The 23,261-nt window shown below is 41.1% G+C and overlaps 1 protein-coding gene across 1 annotated transcript in view; it reads left to right on the forward strand.

Moving 5' to 3' along the window:
* The window catches only part of cntnap2a (contactin associated protein 2a), a 349,283-nt gene that overhangs the window by 272,216 nt on the left and 53,806 nt on the right, over nt 1–23,261 (forward strand). Inside the window, exons 16-17 of the mRNA XM_078280725.1 lie at nt 16,171–16,327; nt 19,338–19,465. Coding sequence (XP_078136851.1) covers nt 16,171–16,327; nt 19,338–19,465 — 285 coding nt within the window. The remainder of the gene's footprint in view (nt 1–16,170; nt 16,328–19,337; nt 19,466–23,261) is intronic.

A 23,261-nucleotide genomic window follows, 5' to 3' on the forward strand; every position in this document is an offset into this window, starting at 1 on the left:
GACCAAGCTGAAAACAGAGACTGAGTGTGTAAGAGAGGTAGAATAAGATAAAGAAGGTTGCCCATCTTTGTGTGCTCAGGGAGAAGCCCAGAAGGTTAGTGTCTGGTCCGCTGAGGTCAACTTCTTCACCTGCAGATCGGCTGCAAACAAAGAGCAGGGAAAAGAATGTAGCAGTCTGGATGAGAGAAGAGTGTCAGAGGTTATTCTTTGTTCTCCTTTGAACAGTGTGGTGTATAGATCTGAAATGTTTTCTTTTTTTTGACATAGCTGTGGCTCTCATCATCTTAGACTGTAATAAATGCTTGCACTACAGTCAGGTCCATAAATATTGGGACATCGACACAATTCTAATCTTTTTGGCTCTATACACCACCACAATGGAGTTGAAATGAAACGAACAAGATGTGCTTTAACTGCAGACTTTCAGCTTTAATTTGAGGGTATTTACATCCAAATCAGGTGAATGGTGTAGGAATTACAACAGTTTGTAGATGTGCCTCCCACTTTCTAAGGGACCAAAAGTAATGGGACAATTGGCTGCTCAGCTGTTCCATGGCCAGGTGTGTGTTATTCCCTCATTATCCCATTTACAAGGAGCAGATAAAAGGTCCAGAGTTCATTTCAAGTGTGCTATTTGCATTTGGAATCTGTTGCTGTCAACTCTCAATATGAGATCCAAAGAGCTGTCACTATCAGTGAAGCAAGCCATCATTAGGCTGAAAAATCTAAACAAACCCATCAGAGAGATAGCAAAAACATTAGGTGTGGCCAAATCAACTGTTTGGAACATTCTTAAAAAAGAAAGAACGCGCCGGTGAGCTCAGCAACACCAAAAGACCCGGAAGACCACGGAAAACAACTGTGGTGCATGACCGAAGAATACTTTCCCTGGTGAAGAAAACACCCTTCACAACAGTTGGCCAGATCAAGAACACTCTCCAGGAGGTAGGTGTATGTGTGTCAAAGTCAACAATCAAGAGAAGACTTCACCAGAGTGAATACAGAGGGTTCACTACAAGATGTAAACCATTGGTGAGCCTCAAAAACAGGAAGGCCAGATTATAGTTTGCCAAACAACATCTAAAAAAAGCCTTCACATTTCTGGAACAACATCCTATGGACAGATGAGACAAAGATCAACTTGTACCAGAGTGATGGGAAGAGAAGAGTATGGAGAAGGAAAGGAACTGCTCATGATCCAAAGCATACCACCTCATCAGTGAAGTATGGTGGTGGTAGTGTCATGGCGTGGGCATGTATGGCTGCCAATGGAACTGGTTCTCTTGTATTTATTGATGATGTGACTGCTGACAAAAGCAGCAGGATGAATTCTGAAGTGTTTCGGGCAATATTATCTGCTCATATTCAGCCAAATGCTTCAGAACTCATTGGACGGCGCTTCACAGTGCAGATGGACAATGACCCGAAGCATACTGCGAAAGCAACCAAAGAGTTTTTTAAGGGAAAGAAGTGGAATGTTATGCAATGGCCAAGTCAATCATCTGACCTGAATCCGATTGAGCATGCATTTCACTTGCTGAAGACAAAACTGAAGGGAAAATGCCCCAAGAACAAGCAGGAACTGAAGACCGTTGCAGTAGAGGCCTGGCAGAGCATCACCAGGGATGAAACCCAGCGTCTGGTGATGTCTATGCGTTCCAGACTTCAGGCTGTAATTGAATGCAAAGGATTTGCAACCAAGTATTAAAAAGTGAAAGTTTGATTTATGATTGTTAATCTGTCCCATTACTTTTGGTCTCTTAAAAAGTGGGAGGCACATATACAAACTGTTGTAATTCCTAATTCCTTCCTATGCCAGAAAAGGCAAATATGGTCATTTGTCTGCAAAAGAACTGCTAAAGTTTGAAGCTGGTTGGCATACCAACTCAACATTTATTTTGTTGTTACTTGTTAATGGTGTAACTGTTATTTGTTAAATTATTGTAGTTATGTGTTAGGTGACTTAGGTTTAATTATTATATATTTAAGTACTTTAAAACGTTAATATATTGTTAAATTGAAATAATTTTCAATTTAAAAAAAACTCCATAAAAGAGCCTTTCTTTGATGTCATTTTTCAGTTTTTCAAGAATCGGTTTAGGAATCGTAATCGTTTTAAAAGTACCGGTTCGGCAACGGAATCGTAGAAATTCAAACGGTACCCCACCCTAATGACCGTTCACCTGATTTGGATGTAAATACCCTCAAATTAAAGCTGAAAGTCTGCAGTTAAAGCACATCTTGTTCGTTTCATTTCAACTCCATTGTGGTGGTGTATAGAGCCAAAAAGATTAGAATTGTGTCGATGTCCCAATATTTATGGACCTGACTGTACATCCTCAAAGCTGATGCAATGATTAAATCCTCGAATCCTAATATGCTTCGCTAGCAATCTGCAAGACTATACTGTATACTTGAGACTTTTAAGGCCAGAATATTTTGAAAGTTGGTAATTCTCATTAAGACATACAGAAACAGATCAACAATGTTAAGCCACCGCCAAGTATTTAAATCAGTATTGACAGGAATAAAGCAACAAAGAGTGACGCAAGCACAGCTCTTTTTGATGAATGTTGACATCTCTTTCTCCATCGTTCTTCCCCGATTTTCTTTCTTCACTTAAATACATTTTACCCAGGATGCGACTTGATGGGTGTGGTGTTTGATCATGCCATGTGAGAATACGAAAAAAGAAAGAAAAAGTAAATGGCAACGGAGTAGCAGTTGTTTGGGTAGCAGCACAGCTGGACCATAATAGTGAAAAAAGAAGTTAAGCAAGTCAGAACTTAAGAAAAAAAAAGTCTTTACGGATAAAAGCCTGAAATCCATCATGCTTCTGACAACAAAGTGTTGCAATGACGAACATAGCACAGAGTTGTCAGCAGGATGCATATCCCCTTCATGAGTAATACAAAGTCAAAATGCATCAAGAGCATTTTTGATAATTGATAGACACTATAGAGACTTGTTTCTGTTTTTATGTATCACAGCAAGACATTTCAACTTTTGTTGTGGGCATATATGTGCTGGCTTGTATGTTTTTTAGTTGTTTGTTTTTTTTAAATATATATTATTCATGCAAACGGCAGTACAACAGAGGTAGTGACACAGAATACATAGACATAGACAGAAACAGGAATATAAATGAAACGAGACGGAACAAAACAAAGAAATACAGTACATAGAAGTAGGGGAGAGGGTCAGACAGGAGAGAAAGTGGGGTAAGATAAGAGTGTGTGTGTGTGTGTGTGTGTGTGTAAAGGCCCAGACACACAGACCAGACAGCCGACCCTCAGTGCCCTCCCCGCCGATTATACATGTCAAATCGGCCAAAATGAAAGACGACGGCCTCTCGGACGGACGACGGCATGGAACACACCAAACAGACTCGAGTCCCTGACCTCGCCAGAGTGTCTGACTGCCAATTATCGGCTCAGTGTGTAGTAGGTTTAATACTGGGATACAGTATCTTCCGTTGTTTGTTTGTTTCTCTGCGGAACTGATCGTTGATGACGAATAGGGTTTGGTACCAAAACCCGGTTCCACTATGGATCCGGTTCCTACGCAAACGGTATTATTCGGACGGATTAGAACGCAAATTTCGGTTCCTCATTTCGGTTCCGACTGAAATATTTTCCCTCTGTCGCTCTGGACAGCGGCAGACTCTTTTTTTCTTTCTCCCTTTTCTGCCGAGTGGCGCACATGCCCGCTCGCGGTGTGAAGCAAGGTGTATGTGCACTCTACTATCACTGCTGATAGACGGCTTTTTGTACACGCTCCGAAACGGACGTAAAAATATCACACTCTCTCTGTAGTCTACTGTTAGCTAGCTATCGTAAATGTAGGCTACTTTTAAAATGCCATATTTTCCCTCTGGGCTCACCAAAACGGACATAAAAGCATATTAACCATTCAATGCACGTGATCGCTAGTAAACATATTACACTTGCTCTGCCGACCCTGTAGCCTGGTGGTGGGGGAAGCGGGACAGCCTCCCCAAATTGTCTGCCCTTTCAAACTCATACCTGTGTGTCCAGGCCTCTTGGACACCATCTGAGAGAGTTTTCTCCTGTGCAGGACATGCCATAAGTCAGGAGAGGTGTAGTATCTTGCCAGAAAAGGCAAATATGGTCATTTTATCTGCAAAAGAACTGCTAAAGTTTGAAGCTGGTTGGCATACCAACTCAACATTTATTTTGTTGTTACTTGTTAATAGTGTAACTGTTATTTGTTAAATTATTGTAGTTATGTGTTAGGTGACTTAGGTTTAATTATTATATATTTAAGTACTTTAAAACGTTAATATATTGTTAAATTGAAATAATTTTCAATTTAAAAAAAACTCCATAAAAGAGCCTTTCTTTGATGTCATTTTTCAGTTTTTCAAGAATCGGTTTAGGAATCGGAATCGTTTTAAAAGTACCGGTTCGGCAACGGAATCGTAGAAATTCAAACGGTACCCCACCCTAATGATGAATGCTGTCCCTTTCCGCTCACGTCCTTTGCTCTTTCTTTACAAGTTCTTTCCGTTTGAAGTTTTCGAATTTAGCAATTATGGACCTTCTAGAGACCTATTAAGTAATATGTGGCCAAAAAGCTGAAAGGTATATAGAAGATTTGGAGACTGGAAAGGCAAGCAGCCATTTGTTCATTCAGAGTATTTACTCCAAATGCAAACTCTTCAACAATGTATCTGCAGCAGGGGCAGCCGTAGCTCAGTTCATAGGCAACCGGGCTTGGGAACCGGAATTTTGCCGGTTCAAGTCCCCGTACAGACCAAGTACGGTGTGGACTGGTAGCTGGAGAGGTGCCAGTTCACATCCTGGCACTGCTGAGGTGCCCCTGAGCAAGGCAACAAACCCCCAACTGCTCAGATGCCTTTAATGGACAGCCCCCTCACTCTGACATCTCTCTATTTAGTGCATGTATAAGTTCCTGTGTGTGCTTGTGTGTAATGTAACGTGTGTAAAAATTTAATTTCTCCTTGGGAGATCATTAAAAGTATATCTTCTTCTACATCTTCTTCAAACAGCACTATGGCTCCAACTAGTCAGAGAGTACCAGGTTTTTGTTCTCCTGGCAGTGTTACAAAATGCCTTTTTATCGTATCCTAATCCTCTCAAGTGTGTGTTTACCAAGCAGCAAACACCGCAGCTGAATGTTGAACATCTTGTTGTGTCCTTGATGAATATTTTGAAAAAATTATTATTCCTCGAGGAAAATATTAACACTCGAAGAGGGGATGCTTATGACTGTGTCAGCTTGATATAATGTTAGCTTTGGCAGCTTGTTATAAACCAAAATCTGAGCTAAAACCATGTGTGACATCACAGATGCTATATCCATGTTTCTCCATAGTCTATATGTCCTTTGCATATAGACAAAAAAAAACATAGGAGGTTTTATGCTTGAAGGAGCATATGAGAAAATGTCCCTTTCTGACATCCTTGATGAAACACTTGGGATTTTTCGCCACAAAGTCTTGACATACTGCTCAGGTAAATAGTTTTGCCCTACTTATTTTTCTTTCTTGATTAAGCATTACCTAATGCAGTGAAGTCAAAGATTGGCGGTGAAAGTTTACCTTTAACTACATCATCCACACTTGTCACTGAGATCCTGTAAAGGAGCTGCACTTGTTTTCCCTCTCTCACCTATAATCCCTCAAAACATCTCTGACAAGACCGATCCTTCGCCTCTGCCTTCTCGCTTGGCATGTCCTCATCTTGTGAGTCCTTCCTTTTTTTTTGTCTTCTCTCTTTCCAACTGTCGTTTCTGTTTTCTCTTTTCTAGCTGACTGTCTTTTTCTCTCCACTTGCCTCTCTCTCTCTCTCTCTCTCTCTCTCTCTCTCTCTCTCTCTCTCTCTCTCTCTGATTTACGTTTTTCATCTTCCCCTCTCTCTCTTGCTCTCTGCCCTCGCCTCTGTGGAATTGTTTATGCCCTGTTCATCCTCCTCTGTAATTATAGTGTTGTTCATTGTATCCCCATCCATATGACGAGTCTGATGGATATGCAGGGCGATGGATGGTTTGAGTAAAATAGCAGAGTGAAAAACGAGTGTGTCTTGGCAGAAGCCATTTTCCTCATGACACATCTGTCCATCGGCCTTGACCTGAGGGGACACGGCACTAAATCTGACTCATAGTCATAAACACACAGACACACACCCTGATCGAGATTACCCTGCGGTAATCATGATTATGGTTGTTTATGGTCTTCAGCCTCCACTTCTGTCAGTTTTATTCTGCTTAGTTTGTGCACGCACATGCCAGCTCTAGTGCGTACTTTAGAGTCAGGAAGGTGGGGGGGGGGTAATTGCAGCAGAGTTGGGTTATTGTGTCCTTTATCAAGCAGACAAGCCAATTAGGGGCACAACCATTGATATTAATTTTCCTTCCTGTCCCTCTCTCCCCTTTCTGAGGTGTTTTTCATTTAATAGCCGAATACACTCTGTGATGACCCGTGAAGAGTTGTAGATGGGTGCAGAGGTATGCAGAGTGAATTTACTAGAGCATAACATTATGCTGAACAGCATGCGGGGGGAGGAGGCTCGGCCTCAGAACTCTAAGAAAGGTGGGTGCTCTCAGGTAGAAATTGTAAAAAAAAAAAAAAACTTGTTATCTTTCCCCGGCCTTTCTGCTGTGTGTGCTGATGTAGACAGTGGAGATGTCTCGCCTGACATTGCATGCACTGCAGGCAACAGTGAACTCATTTCTACTCTGTTCCTCTTTAACCTCCTCCTCCCACCACCAAAAAGAAGAGTTTAATAGAATGTATCTGTGCTTTTGGCAGCAGATGGCACAAGACAAAACAAAAGGTGTTTTGAGAAATCTATCTTTTATCATTTATTATCATCATTCTAAAGAGAATGGCAGGCTTATCTATTGCATAACTATAATTGTGAAATGAATACACCTCGTAATGTCATGATGGATTCATGAGCAAATAATACGTGTTTTCAAAGTAATTGTTTAAACTGTAATGGTATTATTAAGTACTAATATCCAAGGTGCGATTTTGAAAGCAGAGGGGGGGATGTTTTTTGATCATGCACAACAAAACATGCAAGAATTAAATCCCCCTTCCAATACCATGCATAAAGTGCCACTCGGCCAGGCATGCCAAAACACTTGCAATAAAAATAAAAATATGCAGTATCCAGTGGAAAATAATCTGGAACTGAAATAGCACAACGTGGTGTCAACATAAAACACATCACTTTCAAGCCGGAGAGCGGAGTTCACTTTGCAGCGAAAACTAAATACTTTCACCCAGGAAACACTCGTCCGTTCCTTCCTCGTGTTTAAATCCAAATCGAATCTTTTTCCTAAACTTAACGGGTCGTTTTGGTGCCTAAACTTAACTGTCATCGGCGCATGACGCTCACTTTTTATGGCGTAACTCCACTACCATGTCCCCTGAAAGGACCGTCATCTGGCAGTGCCTGTACCCGGCTCCCAGTCACCTGTTGGCGGATAAACAACTGCCGCTGGTAGCCGGGGTCCTGGAGCTCTGTAGCGGCTAAATACAACCAGCAACTGCTGTTCTATGGCACTATAGACTGTTCACATTACAGCGCTTTACTTAGTTTAAAATACTTCTATTTTAGGTATATAATTAATATATGGTCTAGGCTATTGGTGAAGTAGATGATCACTTTGAGGGGGCGATACATTTTGGGATAAAAGATTATTGAGCAGAGGCAGGGATATGTAGACCAGAAAGGGGGAAATCCCACGCATCCCCCCGGGCAAATTGCACCCTGCGCATATCTGTACTTAGTATCATCAAGTAGCCAAATGTAAGTACTTGTACTTTTACTTGGTCTGAAAAAATCGGTATCGGTGCATCCCTACAATCAATTCAATTTTATTTAAAGTGTCAAATCATAACAGGAATTATCTCAGACACTTTACAGATATAGTAGGTCTAGACCAGTGGTTCCCAACCTTTTTTCCTTGGCGACCCCCCTACTCATGTCTAAGAAAAGCTGAGGCCCCCCCCCGAAACCGAAGTTGAGGTAACTCTCGAGGTAGAGTCTTACTTTCTTTTTTGATACAGAGGAGTTATCAGCACTTTTACGTTTCTCCGCCATGTTTCGTTCATAAAATAGTGATGCTGTGGCGGCAGGAAAAACGAGGATGATAGCAGCTAGCAGCTGACCTGATGACAGCAAGGGTCCCAGGTTAAGAGGTCCCGGAGGTTTGGCCTACTAAGTAGCCTGCCTACAATTTTAAGCGAGAACAAAAATATGTAGTTTTCATACAGACTTTTGTATACATTATATATTCTAATGTATTATCATAATTTGTTTAACGTGCAAATATTTTTTTTTTACCTCAACCTCAAACCAGATAAAGACTTGCGCCCCCCCCTGTGATCTTTGCCGCCCCCCTCAGGGGTGCCCGGACCCCAGGTTGGGAACCACTGGTCTAGACCACACTCTATAATTTACAAGGACCCAACAATTCCAGTGATTCCCCCAAGAGCATGCATGAATGCGTAAGTGCGACAGTGGCGAGGAAAAACTCCCTTTTAGGAAGAAACCTCGGACAGACCCAGGCTCTTGGTAGGCGGTGTCTGACGGTGCCGGTTGGGGGTATGATGAACAATGGCAATAATAGTCACAATAAAGATAATGACTAGAAGTAATAGTTGTAATAGTTCATGGTGTCGTAGAGCACAGCAGGGCGTAACAGGGCGTGGCAGGGCGTTGGCCGGACATAGGAAGTCGAAGTCGGGCATTGCAGAGCGTAGCAGGGTGTAATAGGGCACAGCAGGGCGTAGGGCATCATGGTGACAGCTGCCACCATGATGTAGGTGCCATCATGATCCAAGATGATGATGCTGGGCGGAAAAAGAACATAAGGACTCCGGGGAATAAGCTCCCCGGAGCTATGTAAGTAACAAGCATTTCTGGGACATGAATACACACAGATGGAAAGAGAGAGGAGAGAGAAGCTCAGTATGTCCAAGGAGGTACCCCGGTAGTCTAGAATTATAACCGCATAACTAAGAGCTGCAGAGAAGGGGAGATAGGGAGGCTGTGTTCCGTGATTGTGCCTTCCCCCGCCGGTCTAGGCTAACACTGCGACTCCTTACTCCCTTTCTATGGGGAGAAGCAGAGATAGGGTGGGGGTGCGCCATGACTGTGGCTACACACCCACCCCCGCCGGTCTAGGCGAACGCTGTAACTCCTCATACCCTAAATATAGTAAGCTTTCTATGAAGAGAAGCAGAGATAGGGAGGGGGTGCGTCATGACTGTGGCTACACACCTTCCCCTGCCGGTCTAGGCGAATGCTCAGACCCTCATTTCACACACATTTACTCAACCAAGGGTAAAAAATTACAAGAATTTACAGATCCCAGGCATTTGATATTTTGGTATGCATTGTAGCCCGTTTCAGATCAAAACCGTAAGGGATAGATTGGTTAAGGGCGGGATGTGTTTCAAATACAGCTTCAGATCAGAATCAGGGCAAGGGGAGTTTGCAATTAGCATGGATTAAAGGGCAGAGTATAGCGGGACTAATGACAACATAAAAAGATTAGATGCCAGGAAAGAGTCTTAAAGACATGGGGTAGATAGACAGATATGGAGCATGGAAATAGAGAGAGTGAGAGAGAGGTCACTGAGAACAACTGATATGAGAATGCAAGGAAAGGTGTGCAAGGCAGATATGAGGGAGCTAGGGGGGAAAAGTAGCCTGGTAGAGCAAGAGATTCAGGAGTGCAAAGAGAAGGTAGAAAGACATAATAGGAAGAGAGATAAAAAGAAAGAGGCCCCTGAGACCAAGAGATATGAGAGAGCAAGGAGAAGGTGGGGAGCGTGAAGTAGAGAGAGGCCTAAATATGAGGGAGCCATAGAAATGGAGAAAATAGTGGTAGCGCCAGGAGGTAGGAGAGGTCCTCGAAGTAAATTGATGGAAAGGTGGTCCGGGAGAGGAGAAAGATTGAGACAATAGAGAGAGACAGTGGAGCTAGGCAAAGAGTCAGAGGCAGATTAAAAGGAGCAGAGTGGAGAATACACAGACACACATGCCCTCTTATAGATAAACAAAAGGACAGAGACAAAGAAAGAGGCACACAAATTCTCTCTTTTTCTCATATATACAGACACACTGCATTATCTGTAGCTCTCGGGAGAGATCCAGGGGCATGGCTAATATGCCTCCCCACAGTCTCCCTACAAAAACAGAGATGTTAAGAGGATAGGAGGCTAACAAAGACCAGTGGTTGCAGAGTGGAGATACCGGGCGCTCTGCACAACAAACAGAAATGCAAACAAACAATGACAACAAAGAGCAGAAACCAACAGTGCCCTGACAAAGACGATTTGATCCATGACTTTGTGCAAAAACTCTTGTCTTTGTCCACAGTGTTTTTCAGCAAAGACAAGGGGTTTGCAGTGTGCATATGACTTATTCTTGCCCATTTTTTCTTTTCTATATTATACAGTAGCTGCTCTTGTTAGAGAAGAGAGAAATATTGATTCACTTCCACACTCCTTAGAGATCAGTGCAGAGAACAGATGAACTGTTTATATTCTCATTCCACTTACTGTACAGACACCTGTCACTCAGCAGGGCCAGAGAGGGAATAATAATCACTCTTTTAGGGGTATTCACTACAGGAAAGGCAGTAATGTAGTCTATGTGATGCAGAGGTATACGCCGTATACCCACTAAAAAAAGCTACAGGATTTCTATATACCTATAAAATACTAAAAATGTACAAGGATACGTAACAACATAGTTTTGTGATGGAACTTTCACTTCAGCTATTTGTTTTTGCAAATATGGGGTCGAGAGATGTGACAGCAAACTGGACAAACGCTGCAGAACATGCAGAGAGACTCTCGTCGTCTTTCCTTGTCATCATCATCATCATCATCACAGTCCACCCACTACAATAAACTAGACTACACCACTGGGTAAAGGTGCAAACTAAAGGTGATGTCTGACAGGTTTATGAGAAAGCCAAATCTAATGGTTATGAATGACATTCTGGTATTTCAGCTCCAACTGACCGCCTTCCTTAAAAAGCCATAATTTCCCAGACTGGGGATATGAGCGACTGAGCATGTGGAGTGCCATTTGGACCCACTGACCTTTTAGTTTACGGTCTGACTGGCAGGGGTGTAATCCCATGTTATGAACTTAGTGTGGCTCATGCACTTATGTTGTGTTACATTGGGTATGAGTACTTGTAACGGATAGTATAAGTTTTATGGACACGTATACTGCGGACCAATGTGATATAAGCTTGAAGCAGCCAACCAACCTTCCCTCCCCTCTTTGACCAAAGAAGAGGCTGCTTCCAACAGTACCACATGCTTCTGAAGTGTCAGCCTTAACGCAGCACACACCCAACAGCTAATAACAGTTTTTGACTCGATAAAGACATGGTCTAATTTGCTGCTGTATCAGCCATCCATCATGTTTTAGTACCAGCTGTAACCAGCAAATAATTTCCTAATAATTAAAAACGTACACATCACTTTGCTTTTACATAAAGAGCACAATAACATGAAGCTAATTCAGTGGTTTACAAAATATTTAGAACAGAATATGAATAACCTGATGAGTTGGGGACTGTCAAAAGTTCTCTATTACATAATATATTAGCCATTAATCAACTTTCAAAAACACAGTCATCAAGTCGCAACATACTGGTTTGACATCATGTGTGTGTGTGTGCGTGTGCGTGTGTGTGTGTGTGTGTGTGTGTGTGTGTGTGTGTGTGTGTGTGTGTGTGTGTGTGTTTTAGTTTTTTTTCTTCAAGTAGTATTATAGCATGGCCTACAGACAAATACCCTTCTCAGGCCTAATACGAACAATAAAAATGACATTTGGTTCAGTAGCTTTCCTGCAAAGTGAAAGGCTATCATTGTTCTGACATTAATATGAGTGTTCTGGACGCCATTTTGGATCTAGTTACCTGGCTAAAGCGTTGATGGTTATGAAAGAAGGACGAAACTGTCAGGTCTCTTATCGCTATGCTGAGACAGCAATCACTCTCTTTCTCTGGTTCTATCTGTTCTTTGCTGTCTTCTTTTTCGCTGTCATTCTTCTTATCTCACAGCCTCCTGATCTCTCTCCTGCTCTCTCTCTCTCTTGTCTTGTCCCTCCACAGCTCTATCTGTCTTTGCTTGGGGAGAACAAGTCTCTGTACAAATTACAAATGTACAGATGTAGACATTAACCTCTCTGGATAAGCAGAGAGATAAATAGGTGAGTGTGTCTGTTTGTGTGATGTTGAAATAACAGAAAGATAAAGCCATCACAATAAGTCGTGTTGTGTGGCTGTCCCTGAGGACAGAAGAGCAACACAACCCCAGGCCTTATCAATACATCATGTCTGTTTCCTCCTCTCCTGTGAACATTTACTATTTTGCTATGAGAGACCAAGGAAGGGATAAGGACACATGATAAGAGTAAGATTATAAAGATGATATAGACAAGCTTGGATCATGTTATAGTATAGTAAAATCCCTTAAACCTCAAAGGATGAATAACCTTTAAAGGTTCAATGGATTTTACTATTGTTTCTATCCGTCTTTATAACATTTTACTTATCAAAGTAATTGCTGAAACCTGGGAATAGAAAAACTGTAACAGCTCTACAAGAAACGCGAGGATTCTGTGTGTGCACACAACTACGGCAAGTACGGTAGGTCTGGAAACTATCATTTAACCCACTTTCCTCTATGTGGGTTGCATAGGTCATTGATGAACTTTCTCCAGCTGGTTGGGTGTTGGACGGTCGTCTCAGCTTCCTTCCAGGATCAGGTTGTTTACTTGAGTTGTGCCTCCACAGACCTTCTCCAGCTGTTCCTGGGTCTTCCTGGATTTCTTTTCCTTGTGGGTTCCAGGTTAAAGCCTGTCTGGTCGTGCTACTTTGTATGATGGATGTTTACACAACGGACAGTTTACACAATCATTTTACCAGCCGCCTTTGTTTTCACTTCCAAATAATAAGGGCTATAGCAAGTTAAAAATCTGTTTGATCATCTTACTGGTTGTGTTTCTTGCCCTATCTGACTTCTTTTCAGCAATGTCGCTGTGTTTCCAGATCTCAGCAATTAACTTGATAGGTACAAGGTTATTATAACTTATACCAATGATGGTAAAAAGTACGTAAACGGGGCCGAAGTTGTAATTTACCGTAATTATCCTTTATTGTGGTAAATGGGGCAACAGAGCAGTGCTACATTTCCCAAGACAAGGCATACTTCAGTCTCTCTTACTGCTTTATAAAAATCTGTCTGATTTTTCACAAGTTAATTCCTTGTTCTTTGATTTTTTTTTGTGTTCTTTTGCCCCACCAAGACCCCTCCAGTATTTTATCAAATTCAAAATTAAAATACACACATACAGCTACCACTCTTAAGACTAATCTTTCTCTAGTGGGGTTTCTGATAATTACCTAGGACTTAAGTACACCCAAACACGCACACACTCTGTCCTTTTTAAACATGCACTCACTCACGCATACAAACATGCTGCTGAGCCTGATCTTGGCAGTACCCTCTCTCTCTGCGGCTCTCCATATGAACTCTCTGCCAGTATGATTCCATCTCTCCTCCCTCATATCTCCATCCATCCATGCTGTCGTTCTCTCATCTCCCCCTCCACCGTCTTCTTCTCTCTCCACTCCTCAGTTGTTTGTTTTGGCAGAGCTTAAACCGAATCACACAGGTGACTTAAACTGGCACAATGCCTAGCTCCCATTCCACCTGATGCCCTGCTGTAACACTTCTCCTCTCCTCCCCCTATGTCTCCTCTCCTCTGTCTTCTACTGAAAAAAAAGTAATGAAAAGGATCAAGTTGGAAATTTTCTATGAAAACAATCTTGTTCTACTTTCTCCCCACCTGTCTGAAAAGCTCAAATCGGGTGTGTTATGATATGGAAGGGTTAGTGAGAGGCCAAGCAGAAAGTGAGAGAATTAGACTTTGGGCTTCTGGGGCGTTCACTCACTGTTGCACACTGCATGTTTTTGTTTACTTGGGCCCTTTGGCTCACACACCAGACAGGGCGACTGTTGTCTTGTCTTTTCAACCTGACTTGTGATCAGATGCACCACATCACAAGTCTGACCACAATAATGTAGCTACATTTAAAACTTGATGTTAATTGCAGACAGTCCGTTATTTATCTATTTATGTATTTTTGCAATTTTGTATCGTAGAGTTTGTGCCAACAGGAGGCCCACACATGAGCTTTAAGTTGCTTTTGTGATTTACAGCAGTGGTTCTCAAAGTGGGGACCGGGGACCCCCAGGGGTCCTTGAAGGGGTTCCAGATGGTTCCCAACAAAAAGGGGAATATTTTATTTTCACTATAATTTTATCCATAAGTAACACAATGATAGATTTTATGACTATTTTGCTCATGGGTTTCATTCACTTTCTGTAATAAAACATCTAAAGCAAAAATTCTATCAGGTAGGGGACCCTGGGACAAAGTCTTATCAGATGGATGTCTGTGGTCTAATTTGTGTCAGTTTAGGGGTCCTTGATGTGAAAAAGTTTGAGAACCACTGATTTACAGCATAGCATCTGTTAATGTTTGATGCTGGAACCTCTCACTAAACAGGTGGTATTGCTTTGCTTACATAGCAATCGTTTTGTCCTAATGACTTGATTTACTCTGCGTTTCTGTCAGTTATATAAGTTATAGAAGACCTAGAGGCAAACATAACTGCATCCACTTGCCATTCACTTTGAAAAGTGGCCGCAGATCAGCTTCAAGGACGATGACATGACACTCACTAATTGGGTTGGGGAGCAAGATGCACAGTGTTTCGGGTGGCTGGGGCTGAGCATAGTTGGCTGTGGTTGGGGACCTCACTGACCAGATCTGTGAAGGTCTGAATTTCAAACTTGGTTCTTACTTGTATATAAGTGCAACAGCACAAACACACACACACACACACACACACACACACACACACACACACACACATACACGTGTCCAAACAAAGGGAGAGGATTGTGGAGTCTCTTGAGCAGGCAGTGTTAATCCTATTGACAAAGACTTGTCTGAACAGTGGCCTGAAGAGAGATGAGGCTAATTCTCTTTATAAGGACAATTAACCCACAGGTCACCAAGGCCAAACGCACGCACACACAAAGAATATATTTGATATAAACACACACCGTAGCTTTCTTTTTAGAGTTTAGCCCCAGTTCAGAGAATAAAAAAGTGCAATAATACAGTTCAGTTTCTCATATCACTCAATGCAATGCATTGTGCTGCATCAAAAGTCAGCTTCAATCCCCTCCTGTAAATAAATGTGGCTCAGGAGATTTCATTGTCTCTGATGGAATTTAACAAAGCGATATTGACAATGCAGCTTATTTTTCTGGAATAAAGAGGGAAATGTAATATTGTTTCATTCTCTCTTGCTTTTATTGTGATGTATTTCCAGGCACCAAAAACGTAACCCATCTCTCTGCCATACTTGCTGTCTCATGCCAGAATACGTTATCCAAGGCGAAGAAACCAATATTACATTTCTTATTAAAAAGCAGCGATCCTTCACCTTTTATCCACTCATTAAAACACACACACACACACACACACACACACACACACACACACACACACACACACACACACAAAGAGATGTTTGGGTGTCAAGATGTGCTCAGAAGTACCTACGTTCACACAGACATTTATAAAAAACAGATTCACACACATAACACCAAAGATAAATGCAAATGCAGCACTGAATCTGTGTTTAAGTAGATCTCTAAAATCACATATGTGATCTATGACTAAGTATGCCTGCCTGTCTCAGAGGCATTTACCATCCAGCTGTGTAAAACATGTTGAGCAAATGAATTTCATTTGCCATGCAGCTGCTTGCTGTCAATATAAATCACGTTAATGTGACAAAAGCCTCAAACACTGAATGATTTAACAATCACTTGCAGGGGGAAGGAGTTTGGACAGTTTAGTAACACAGCTCATTTGCCTTCACAAAAGTTTGTGTTTTGGTCTTTTCTGTGAGGGACACAGTGAACATTGTAGTATTCAGCCAGAAACCAGTAGGGACGTGACTTTTTCTTGAAAGGAACTTACACATTGTTTTTTGTTTGTGTGTGTGTGCGTGTGCGTGTGTGTGTGTGTGTGTGTGTGTGTGTGTGTGTTTGCTCACCAGATGGGACACCCTACACGTGGTGGGTGGGTCGGGGAAGCGAGAAGCACTTCTACTGGGGGGGCTCAGGGCCTGGCATCCAGAAATGTGCCTGTGGCATTGACAGGAACTGCACTGACCCCAAGTATGACTGCAACTGTGATGCCGACCACAAACAATGGTAAGTCAGAACTGCACGTAAATGTCCAGCAGGAGCACAAACAATCTGTATTGAAATTGATTAATTCCCCTACAGTTTCAGTGTTGCATTGACTTTAATTAAAGTCTGCACAAACAGCTGCCAGTGAAAAAGTTTCCGGTCGCACCCACTGCAGTGGAGCATAGCGGGTCATACAGGGACATTCACACAGCTGAGTCAGCACATCTGTTATTTACATCATTCTGCCTAATGCTGCTTTGGGCACCCAGCTGTATCCATCCTACTTTAGTTGAACAGATTTGCCCTATCACTTATACTACAGTACATCTGGGTTATCAGAGGCTCTGTGGCACATATACTGTCATATAGTGTTAGGTTTGTCAAACACATTGGTTAGGCTTCATTCTGAAAGCCCTTCACAAAACATAGTGTTTGAAATGGTCATATTAGTATGTTATTTGTCAATCAAGGACCAAAAAAGTACTAATCTGCCACCGTTATTGTAAATATGTAATAAAAAAGAAAATGCACACATGCAGTGTTTGAATAGAAAGCTTGATAGGCATAGTAACAGTAACTAAGTAATCAATAATCAATGGATGATGTAATTAGGACATTTGTGCTTTTTAACTACCTGGATACAGTGTATGAAGTAATGATTCCTACTGGGATCTGCTCAGTATTACTAGTTTTTTACTGTCAGCCACAAAGCAATTCCAATGGAACAGTTAGGGGTTAAATGCCTTGCTCAAAGGTTCTTCAGTGACAGAAGAGTGTTTGTCATTCAGCCCCCCCCCCACAGATTTTCTCAGCTGGTCAGAGGAACTGGTTGAAAAAGTTTTTCAAAGCACTGTACTTCAGACGTGCAACTGTTTCTAAAATAATCTCTGTTTAAAATAAAATTGTAAAGGTCAATGTACCTGTGACGTTCTTGTATTTTGGTTCTCATTCACATATAAAAACATCCCTGCATAAGCCCTAAAAAGAATAGAACATCAAGCCTGAAAGACTGCAGTTGATATAGCAACACTGATTGTATTGCTATATCAACTGAACTTAAAAGTGACATCTGCCATACCCGTTGATATTTTGATGGGACAATTTCACTGTGCTGAAACTAAAATTGTCACTATCCTGCTGACGCTAATGTTTGCATTAGTCTGTCAGCTCAGTGTCTGCCTTGGACGGTCTGATGAGGTGTCTAACTTCAAAGTGACTGAACCATGAATGCCACCATCGATGATGCGTTTATTCAAGAGGGATGTTTGCCTCCAAAACCAACAGTTTGTGTTTCAAAGCTCCTTTAGCCAGCTGATGGATATTCTCATTAAACCAACTGCATCGCTGTCTGTGGGTGTGTGCATGTGTGTACATACTGTTATGTTTGTTCGTGAGTAATTACTGAATGTTAGCAAGAGGGGGAAATTTCATTTACTTTCATGTCTCCCTCCTCATCTCTAAAAGTGATGAGATTACAAATAAGTCTTACTCTGTCTGGCTCTCTCCATTAATAATGTATGCATTAATGTCTCATTGTTTGGCTGAGTGAGCTTATGAAATATTACCCATATAACTCTATTTCCACTCATTACCCATATTTTTGGCAGCACATAGAAACACACACACACACACACACGTGTATGCACACGCAGACACACATGCATACACAAAGCCATAAATTAGATTTTACTGTTTTATTTTCAAACAGCAATGAATAACAAACAATTAAAACTGAATAATTCTGTGAAGACTTTAGAACATTTCATACTCAAATTCATTCCAATTTTTAAGGCTGTGGTTGAAATTTGTAATGGTTGTAGTATTGTTGTTGTATTATCAGTGGACTAGTGATATCAAGAGACATTATACATGGAATGCTTTAAATATCACTCCATCCATCCATCCATGCAGCCATTAACTGTAACAATTTATTCATGCACGTGGCAATATTGTATTGATTATATATTCCATCCTTTAACCTTTTTGTTGTTTGACCTGTTTTTGTCCCTCTCATATATTATATTATTATATTTTGTATTAATAATATATTTTTCTCCTTTACACAGTAGTAATAATATCTTTAAAATGTTGATATAACTAAAAAATATATTATTATTACCATAAAATGTATTTATACAAAAAACATACCCATATACATGTACAGTACTGTATATACATACAAACATACATATTCAAAGTAAGTAAATATATAAAAGTAAAAGAATATAATATATAAAGTAAAATATAAGTGTATGTGCTATAACATAAGAACTATATAGTAGGCGCACATGGGCAAGTGATAATTATTATTACAACTATGTAGGTAACCACCGTCATATTTACCAAACCGAATTTAAGGCTACACATATGCACATAGATTTATGTAAATGCACATAGGCTACATATACTGCTACTGATGTACAGTATACATATACTCACATAGACCCATGGACAGTTGAAACACGAGTTATGTTTAGTTACACTTATAAATGTGGTTATACTTCAATTTGAGCAGCATCTGACGGTATATATGAAACAGGTACATATACATGCCTATGCACAATACCTCTGCTCCAGATAGTATAAGTTTGCTTACAACTCTATACAAACAATGCATATCCTCCCATTTACATATTTGTATATTACTAAGTATTATGAACAATTGCAATGCCTTCTGCAAGATAATTATTATATACATTCAGCTATCATCTGCAGCTGTAACACTATTCCTTCCCATGTAGGGGAACATTTTTCATCTGCAACATTAGCCTTCCTTTCTTCATTTCAGAATCACTTCAGTTTGATAACTATAAAGGGCGCACATAAATACAGTATTCCCTCAAAGCCAAGGAATTACTCTAAGTGAAAGTGTAGCCATAGTATCACAAATGTGCAAAATTGAAGAAGGTATTTACACAGCAAAAGATGCAGAAATTGCAGATTGAGAAAACAAGGTGAAGATACTAAAGAGTGTTTAACCTGGTTTCTCCTCTTCCCTCTGTCTGCGTGTATCTTTCAACTCGTCTTGCAGGAGAGAAGATTCTGGTCTCTTGGTATATAAAGAACACCTGCCAGTCAGCCAGGTTGCCGTGGGTGACACCAACAGACCGGGCTCTGAGGCTAAGCTGACTGTTGGACCACTCCGTTGCCAAGGAGATGGTAAGTGTTGTGTGATATCTACTGTTGAGTTGTAGTTGTTGTAGTTGCAACATTGGGCAGCAATCTTTAGTATTTTGACTGATGGGCAGCTTGGTAAATATGTAACCATTCCTGAATCCAGAATGATTTTTGGCTTGGACAAATAAGCTTAATTTTGAGGGTGAATATATTGAGATGAAAGACCAGGAATCCCTTGAGCTACAAGGTGTTGTAAATGTAATGAATGAATGATTGAATTAGGGCCTTTAGCCGAGACGCACAGGAGGGTTCCTGCCGAAGATGCAAAGGTGCTCTGATTCAAAGAGAGTGGAAAGGTCAGTAATGTAGCCAGCAGCTAAATCCCACTGTGCTTTAAAATGATCAGAAAAGTCTTAAAAAATATCTTACAGCAACAACAACCTTACAGGCTGCCTGCTCAGAAAAATGAAAAATGCTGTGAGCTGCAGGTGTAAAAGGGACCTTTGAGTGAGGCAGGAGGGCTGCAGTTGCAATGTCCTAATTGAGAGGAAATATGTGCCTTAATGACTTTCTCCAAGTTGGCTGCTGAGTGGAGTGGTTTCATTTTCAAAAATAATTCTCAGCTGGTTGTAGAGGCATGACTGCATAACCTTTGTGAACGGCTCATCAAAGGTTGAATCAAGAGAACACCTCCAGTCACTTCCCCTGTTGACATTATGTAGCTTTTGGACCTTCAGGGTGAGCAAAAGGAACATTTTTTATTGGATGTCAAGTCAAGAAAAAAAAAAGTCCTGGACAAACAAAGTTAATGGTACTGGAGGAGACTTTTAAATAACTTATAACATGTGATCATTTTACTCTGTGGAAGAATTTATAGAGAAAATTAGATGGCGCTTACAACAAAGGTCTATCTGTACAGTATAGTAGAAGGTTGATTGCTCTATGATGACTGTTGAACCATGGTAGTGTTCTGTCTGAAATGCCAACACATTGGCAAACAGGTCAAGTAATACTGCATGGACAGAAAAAAAAATAAATAAGATCACATTTCTCCTTTATCATTTGTCCAAAGGTCATCTGTGACCCTCAGAATAGCCGTCTCATATGCAGGGAAGCGGCCTAAAACCAGACTGGAATGTTTCCCAAATGTAATTAAGACTGAATAAATTGCATTGCATTCTTAATAATCACGATAAGTGTAGGCATGCCAGTCAGGAACATTGTTAGACACTGAAACTTTTGACTTAAGACCTCCTATGCATAAAAGGTACTGGTACTCTCTATTGGTTCCAAAAGACACATCCTCATGTCTGAAAGTCAGCGAGATAATGTAGGACCACATGTTCAGGGTGTCAGCCAATGTCCTGTGCCCTACTCTCCCTGCACTCTGCTTGACTCAACCTTTTTCAGTGCATTTTTCAGTGTAAAAATTACTCAAGCCAATGCTGGCTGTCTCCATCACTATTGATGTATTCATTAAGGGTGGTACGGTTCAGAAAATCCAAGGTTCGGTTTGTATCACGGTTTTAGGGTCACGGTTTTCGGTTCTGTACAGTTCTTGTTATTTTTTTTTTTTTAATCTTTAACACTCCAGAAATATACTTCAGCATATGATATATAGCTAAAATTAGCATATTGAATGCATGTTGCACAATACATGCACACAGTGGCAGTTCTATCTATTGTTTTATTTCCGCTGTCATCATAGGTAACATGAAATCCAAAATGTTTCCACAGTTATGTTTCCAGACTATATACGACACTGGCGCATCCTCCAACTCCGGGCAGCCTTCCTCATCTCTCCCACTTGACATTTCTGCATGTGACCTGACCTTCAGCAGCAGCAGCAGTACTCCGCACTCCACCTGAGGAGCGGTCGGCTCGGCGCCTCTCAAAATCTGACAAAAATCTTTTAAACTGACCTTTGTTGATCAAAAAAGCAGACAGATTCAGCAACTGTATGGCCTATTTCTTGCTTAAAATGTTTTCAGAAACACTTTTCGGTGAACTATTTTCGTAAAATACGAGATCGTATTCAGAACGAGACGCCATTAGAGTCTGTTTTGAAAATCGGGAGCAGCAAGAACCACGTGACACGTTTGTCCAATCAGCTGCCATGTGTTGCGTTCGTGTTGCTCTTCCCCCTCGTCGTTTCCAGTGTTTTTACATAGGTGTCGAAAGTGGGCACTACGGCAGTAAGTGGTTAGTGCACATGACGAACCGTGCGACACACACACATGCCGAACCGAGACCAGTGAACCGAGCGGTTCGGATGTTTTTTCATGAACCGTACCACCCCTAGTATTCAGTTATGCTGGAGTACTGCAGGAAACTGAAAGGATCCTGTAATACTGGTGAGCTAAGTGCTATACATGAATTTATGATAGCTGGTTACATTTATACACTTGAATTATGACCTGAATAGGCTATTCCAAGTGGCATGTGCATGGTGTGCAATTCATTCCAGCTGCAAAGGGAGCTAATGATAGAAAGCTTTTATATTGTCTACAGTATACACGTTAAAAGAAAATCTGACTTCAAGCTATGATATACACTAAAAGGTTAATGATATGGTGATTATCTCTCTCTTTGCTCTAGTGGGGAAGCCTCTGACTGCAGTCATGGTTACATGGTCTACTGTGCTCACACGTGTCGTACCTGCACATAGCAACAATGTGCAGTCAGTCAGGGACATCCAGATGTTTTCTGGCCCATTCTGTGGAAGTTTTCAAATACTTTCCTCAAAAAAAACTTCCACCCTGCTGTAAGAGTGCCCCACCGGTTGCAGCATTCATAATATTATATCATAGATGTCGCTCAGTTTACACACATCCAGTCAGTGAGGTGATGGCAATAGTTACACTTTTTGAGGAGTTAATTACCAAAAAGCTAACAAAAAAAGTGTCACAGTGGTGAAGTCATGCGGTATAGGCGACTTTATTCTACCTCAACAAATTAACACAGCTGTAACTTAAACAACCAATAGAATTCAAAGGGAAAGAGTACATTGATTATCTTCACTCTCCTCATGTTGAAGAATAGTTTGCCTCTTTATTCATGCCTAATCCCAGTGGAAATGAAACATTGTTAGTATGTACTGTACAATACATTCAGACATTGTTAGCCAAACCTTTGGAAAGTAACATACACTGTTTTGATGATTAGAATTAGCTGCTGATGGTTTGAATATGCTCTTAATTAAAAAGATGAGAGAGAACAAGAGAAACATTTTCATACATACCTGAATACGATTGGGCACATTATTATTCTGGGGTTGCACTTGAGTGTGAAAATAACACATTGCTCATATTCACATTGTGCCGATCATTCAAAGAAACAGTTGCTTTATCTTGACTTGGCTTTCTGCTGTGAAAAATAACTGCAGTATGTGTGTGGATTTTTGTGCACTCCTGCATACGTGTGTTTTTGTGTCTGTAGGCACATGCATGTGTGTGTGTGTGTGTGTGTGTGTGTGTGTGTGTGTGTGTGTGTGTGTGTGTGTGTGTGTGTGTGTGTGTGTGTGTGTGTGTGTGTGTGTGTGTGTGTGTGTGTGTGTGTGTGTGGCCAGATAACGTATCAGAACTCTATCCAGAGACATTCCATCTAAACACTCCTCTCATCCTTTTATTCTCTTCTATCTAGTCCTTGTAGTTTTGGTTATGTCTCAGGTAAACATCAGATATCAGAACACACACACAAACACACCCTGCGAGGCAGTTTAATCTTTGCTGTTCCTCTTCCTGTCTATTTTTCTAATCAGTGCTGGCACACTGCTCTCTGTGGGACTTTGGGTCATCTGGAAGACACAGAGTCGGCCGCTCTATCATATTGATCCCCT

This window comes from Sander vitreus, chromosome 22, assembly GCF_031162955.1.
Source record: "Sander vitreus isolate 19-12246 chromosome 22, sanVit1, whole genome shotgun sequence".
Classification (NCBI taxonomy): Eukaryota; Metazoa; Chordata; class Actinopteri; order Perciformes; family Percidae; genus Sander; species Sander vitreus.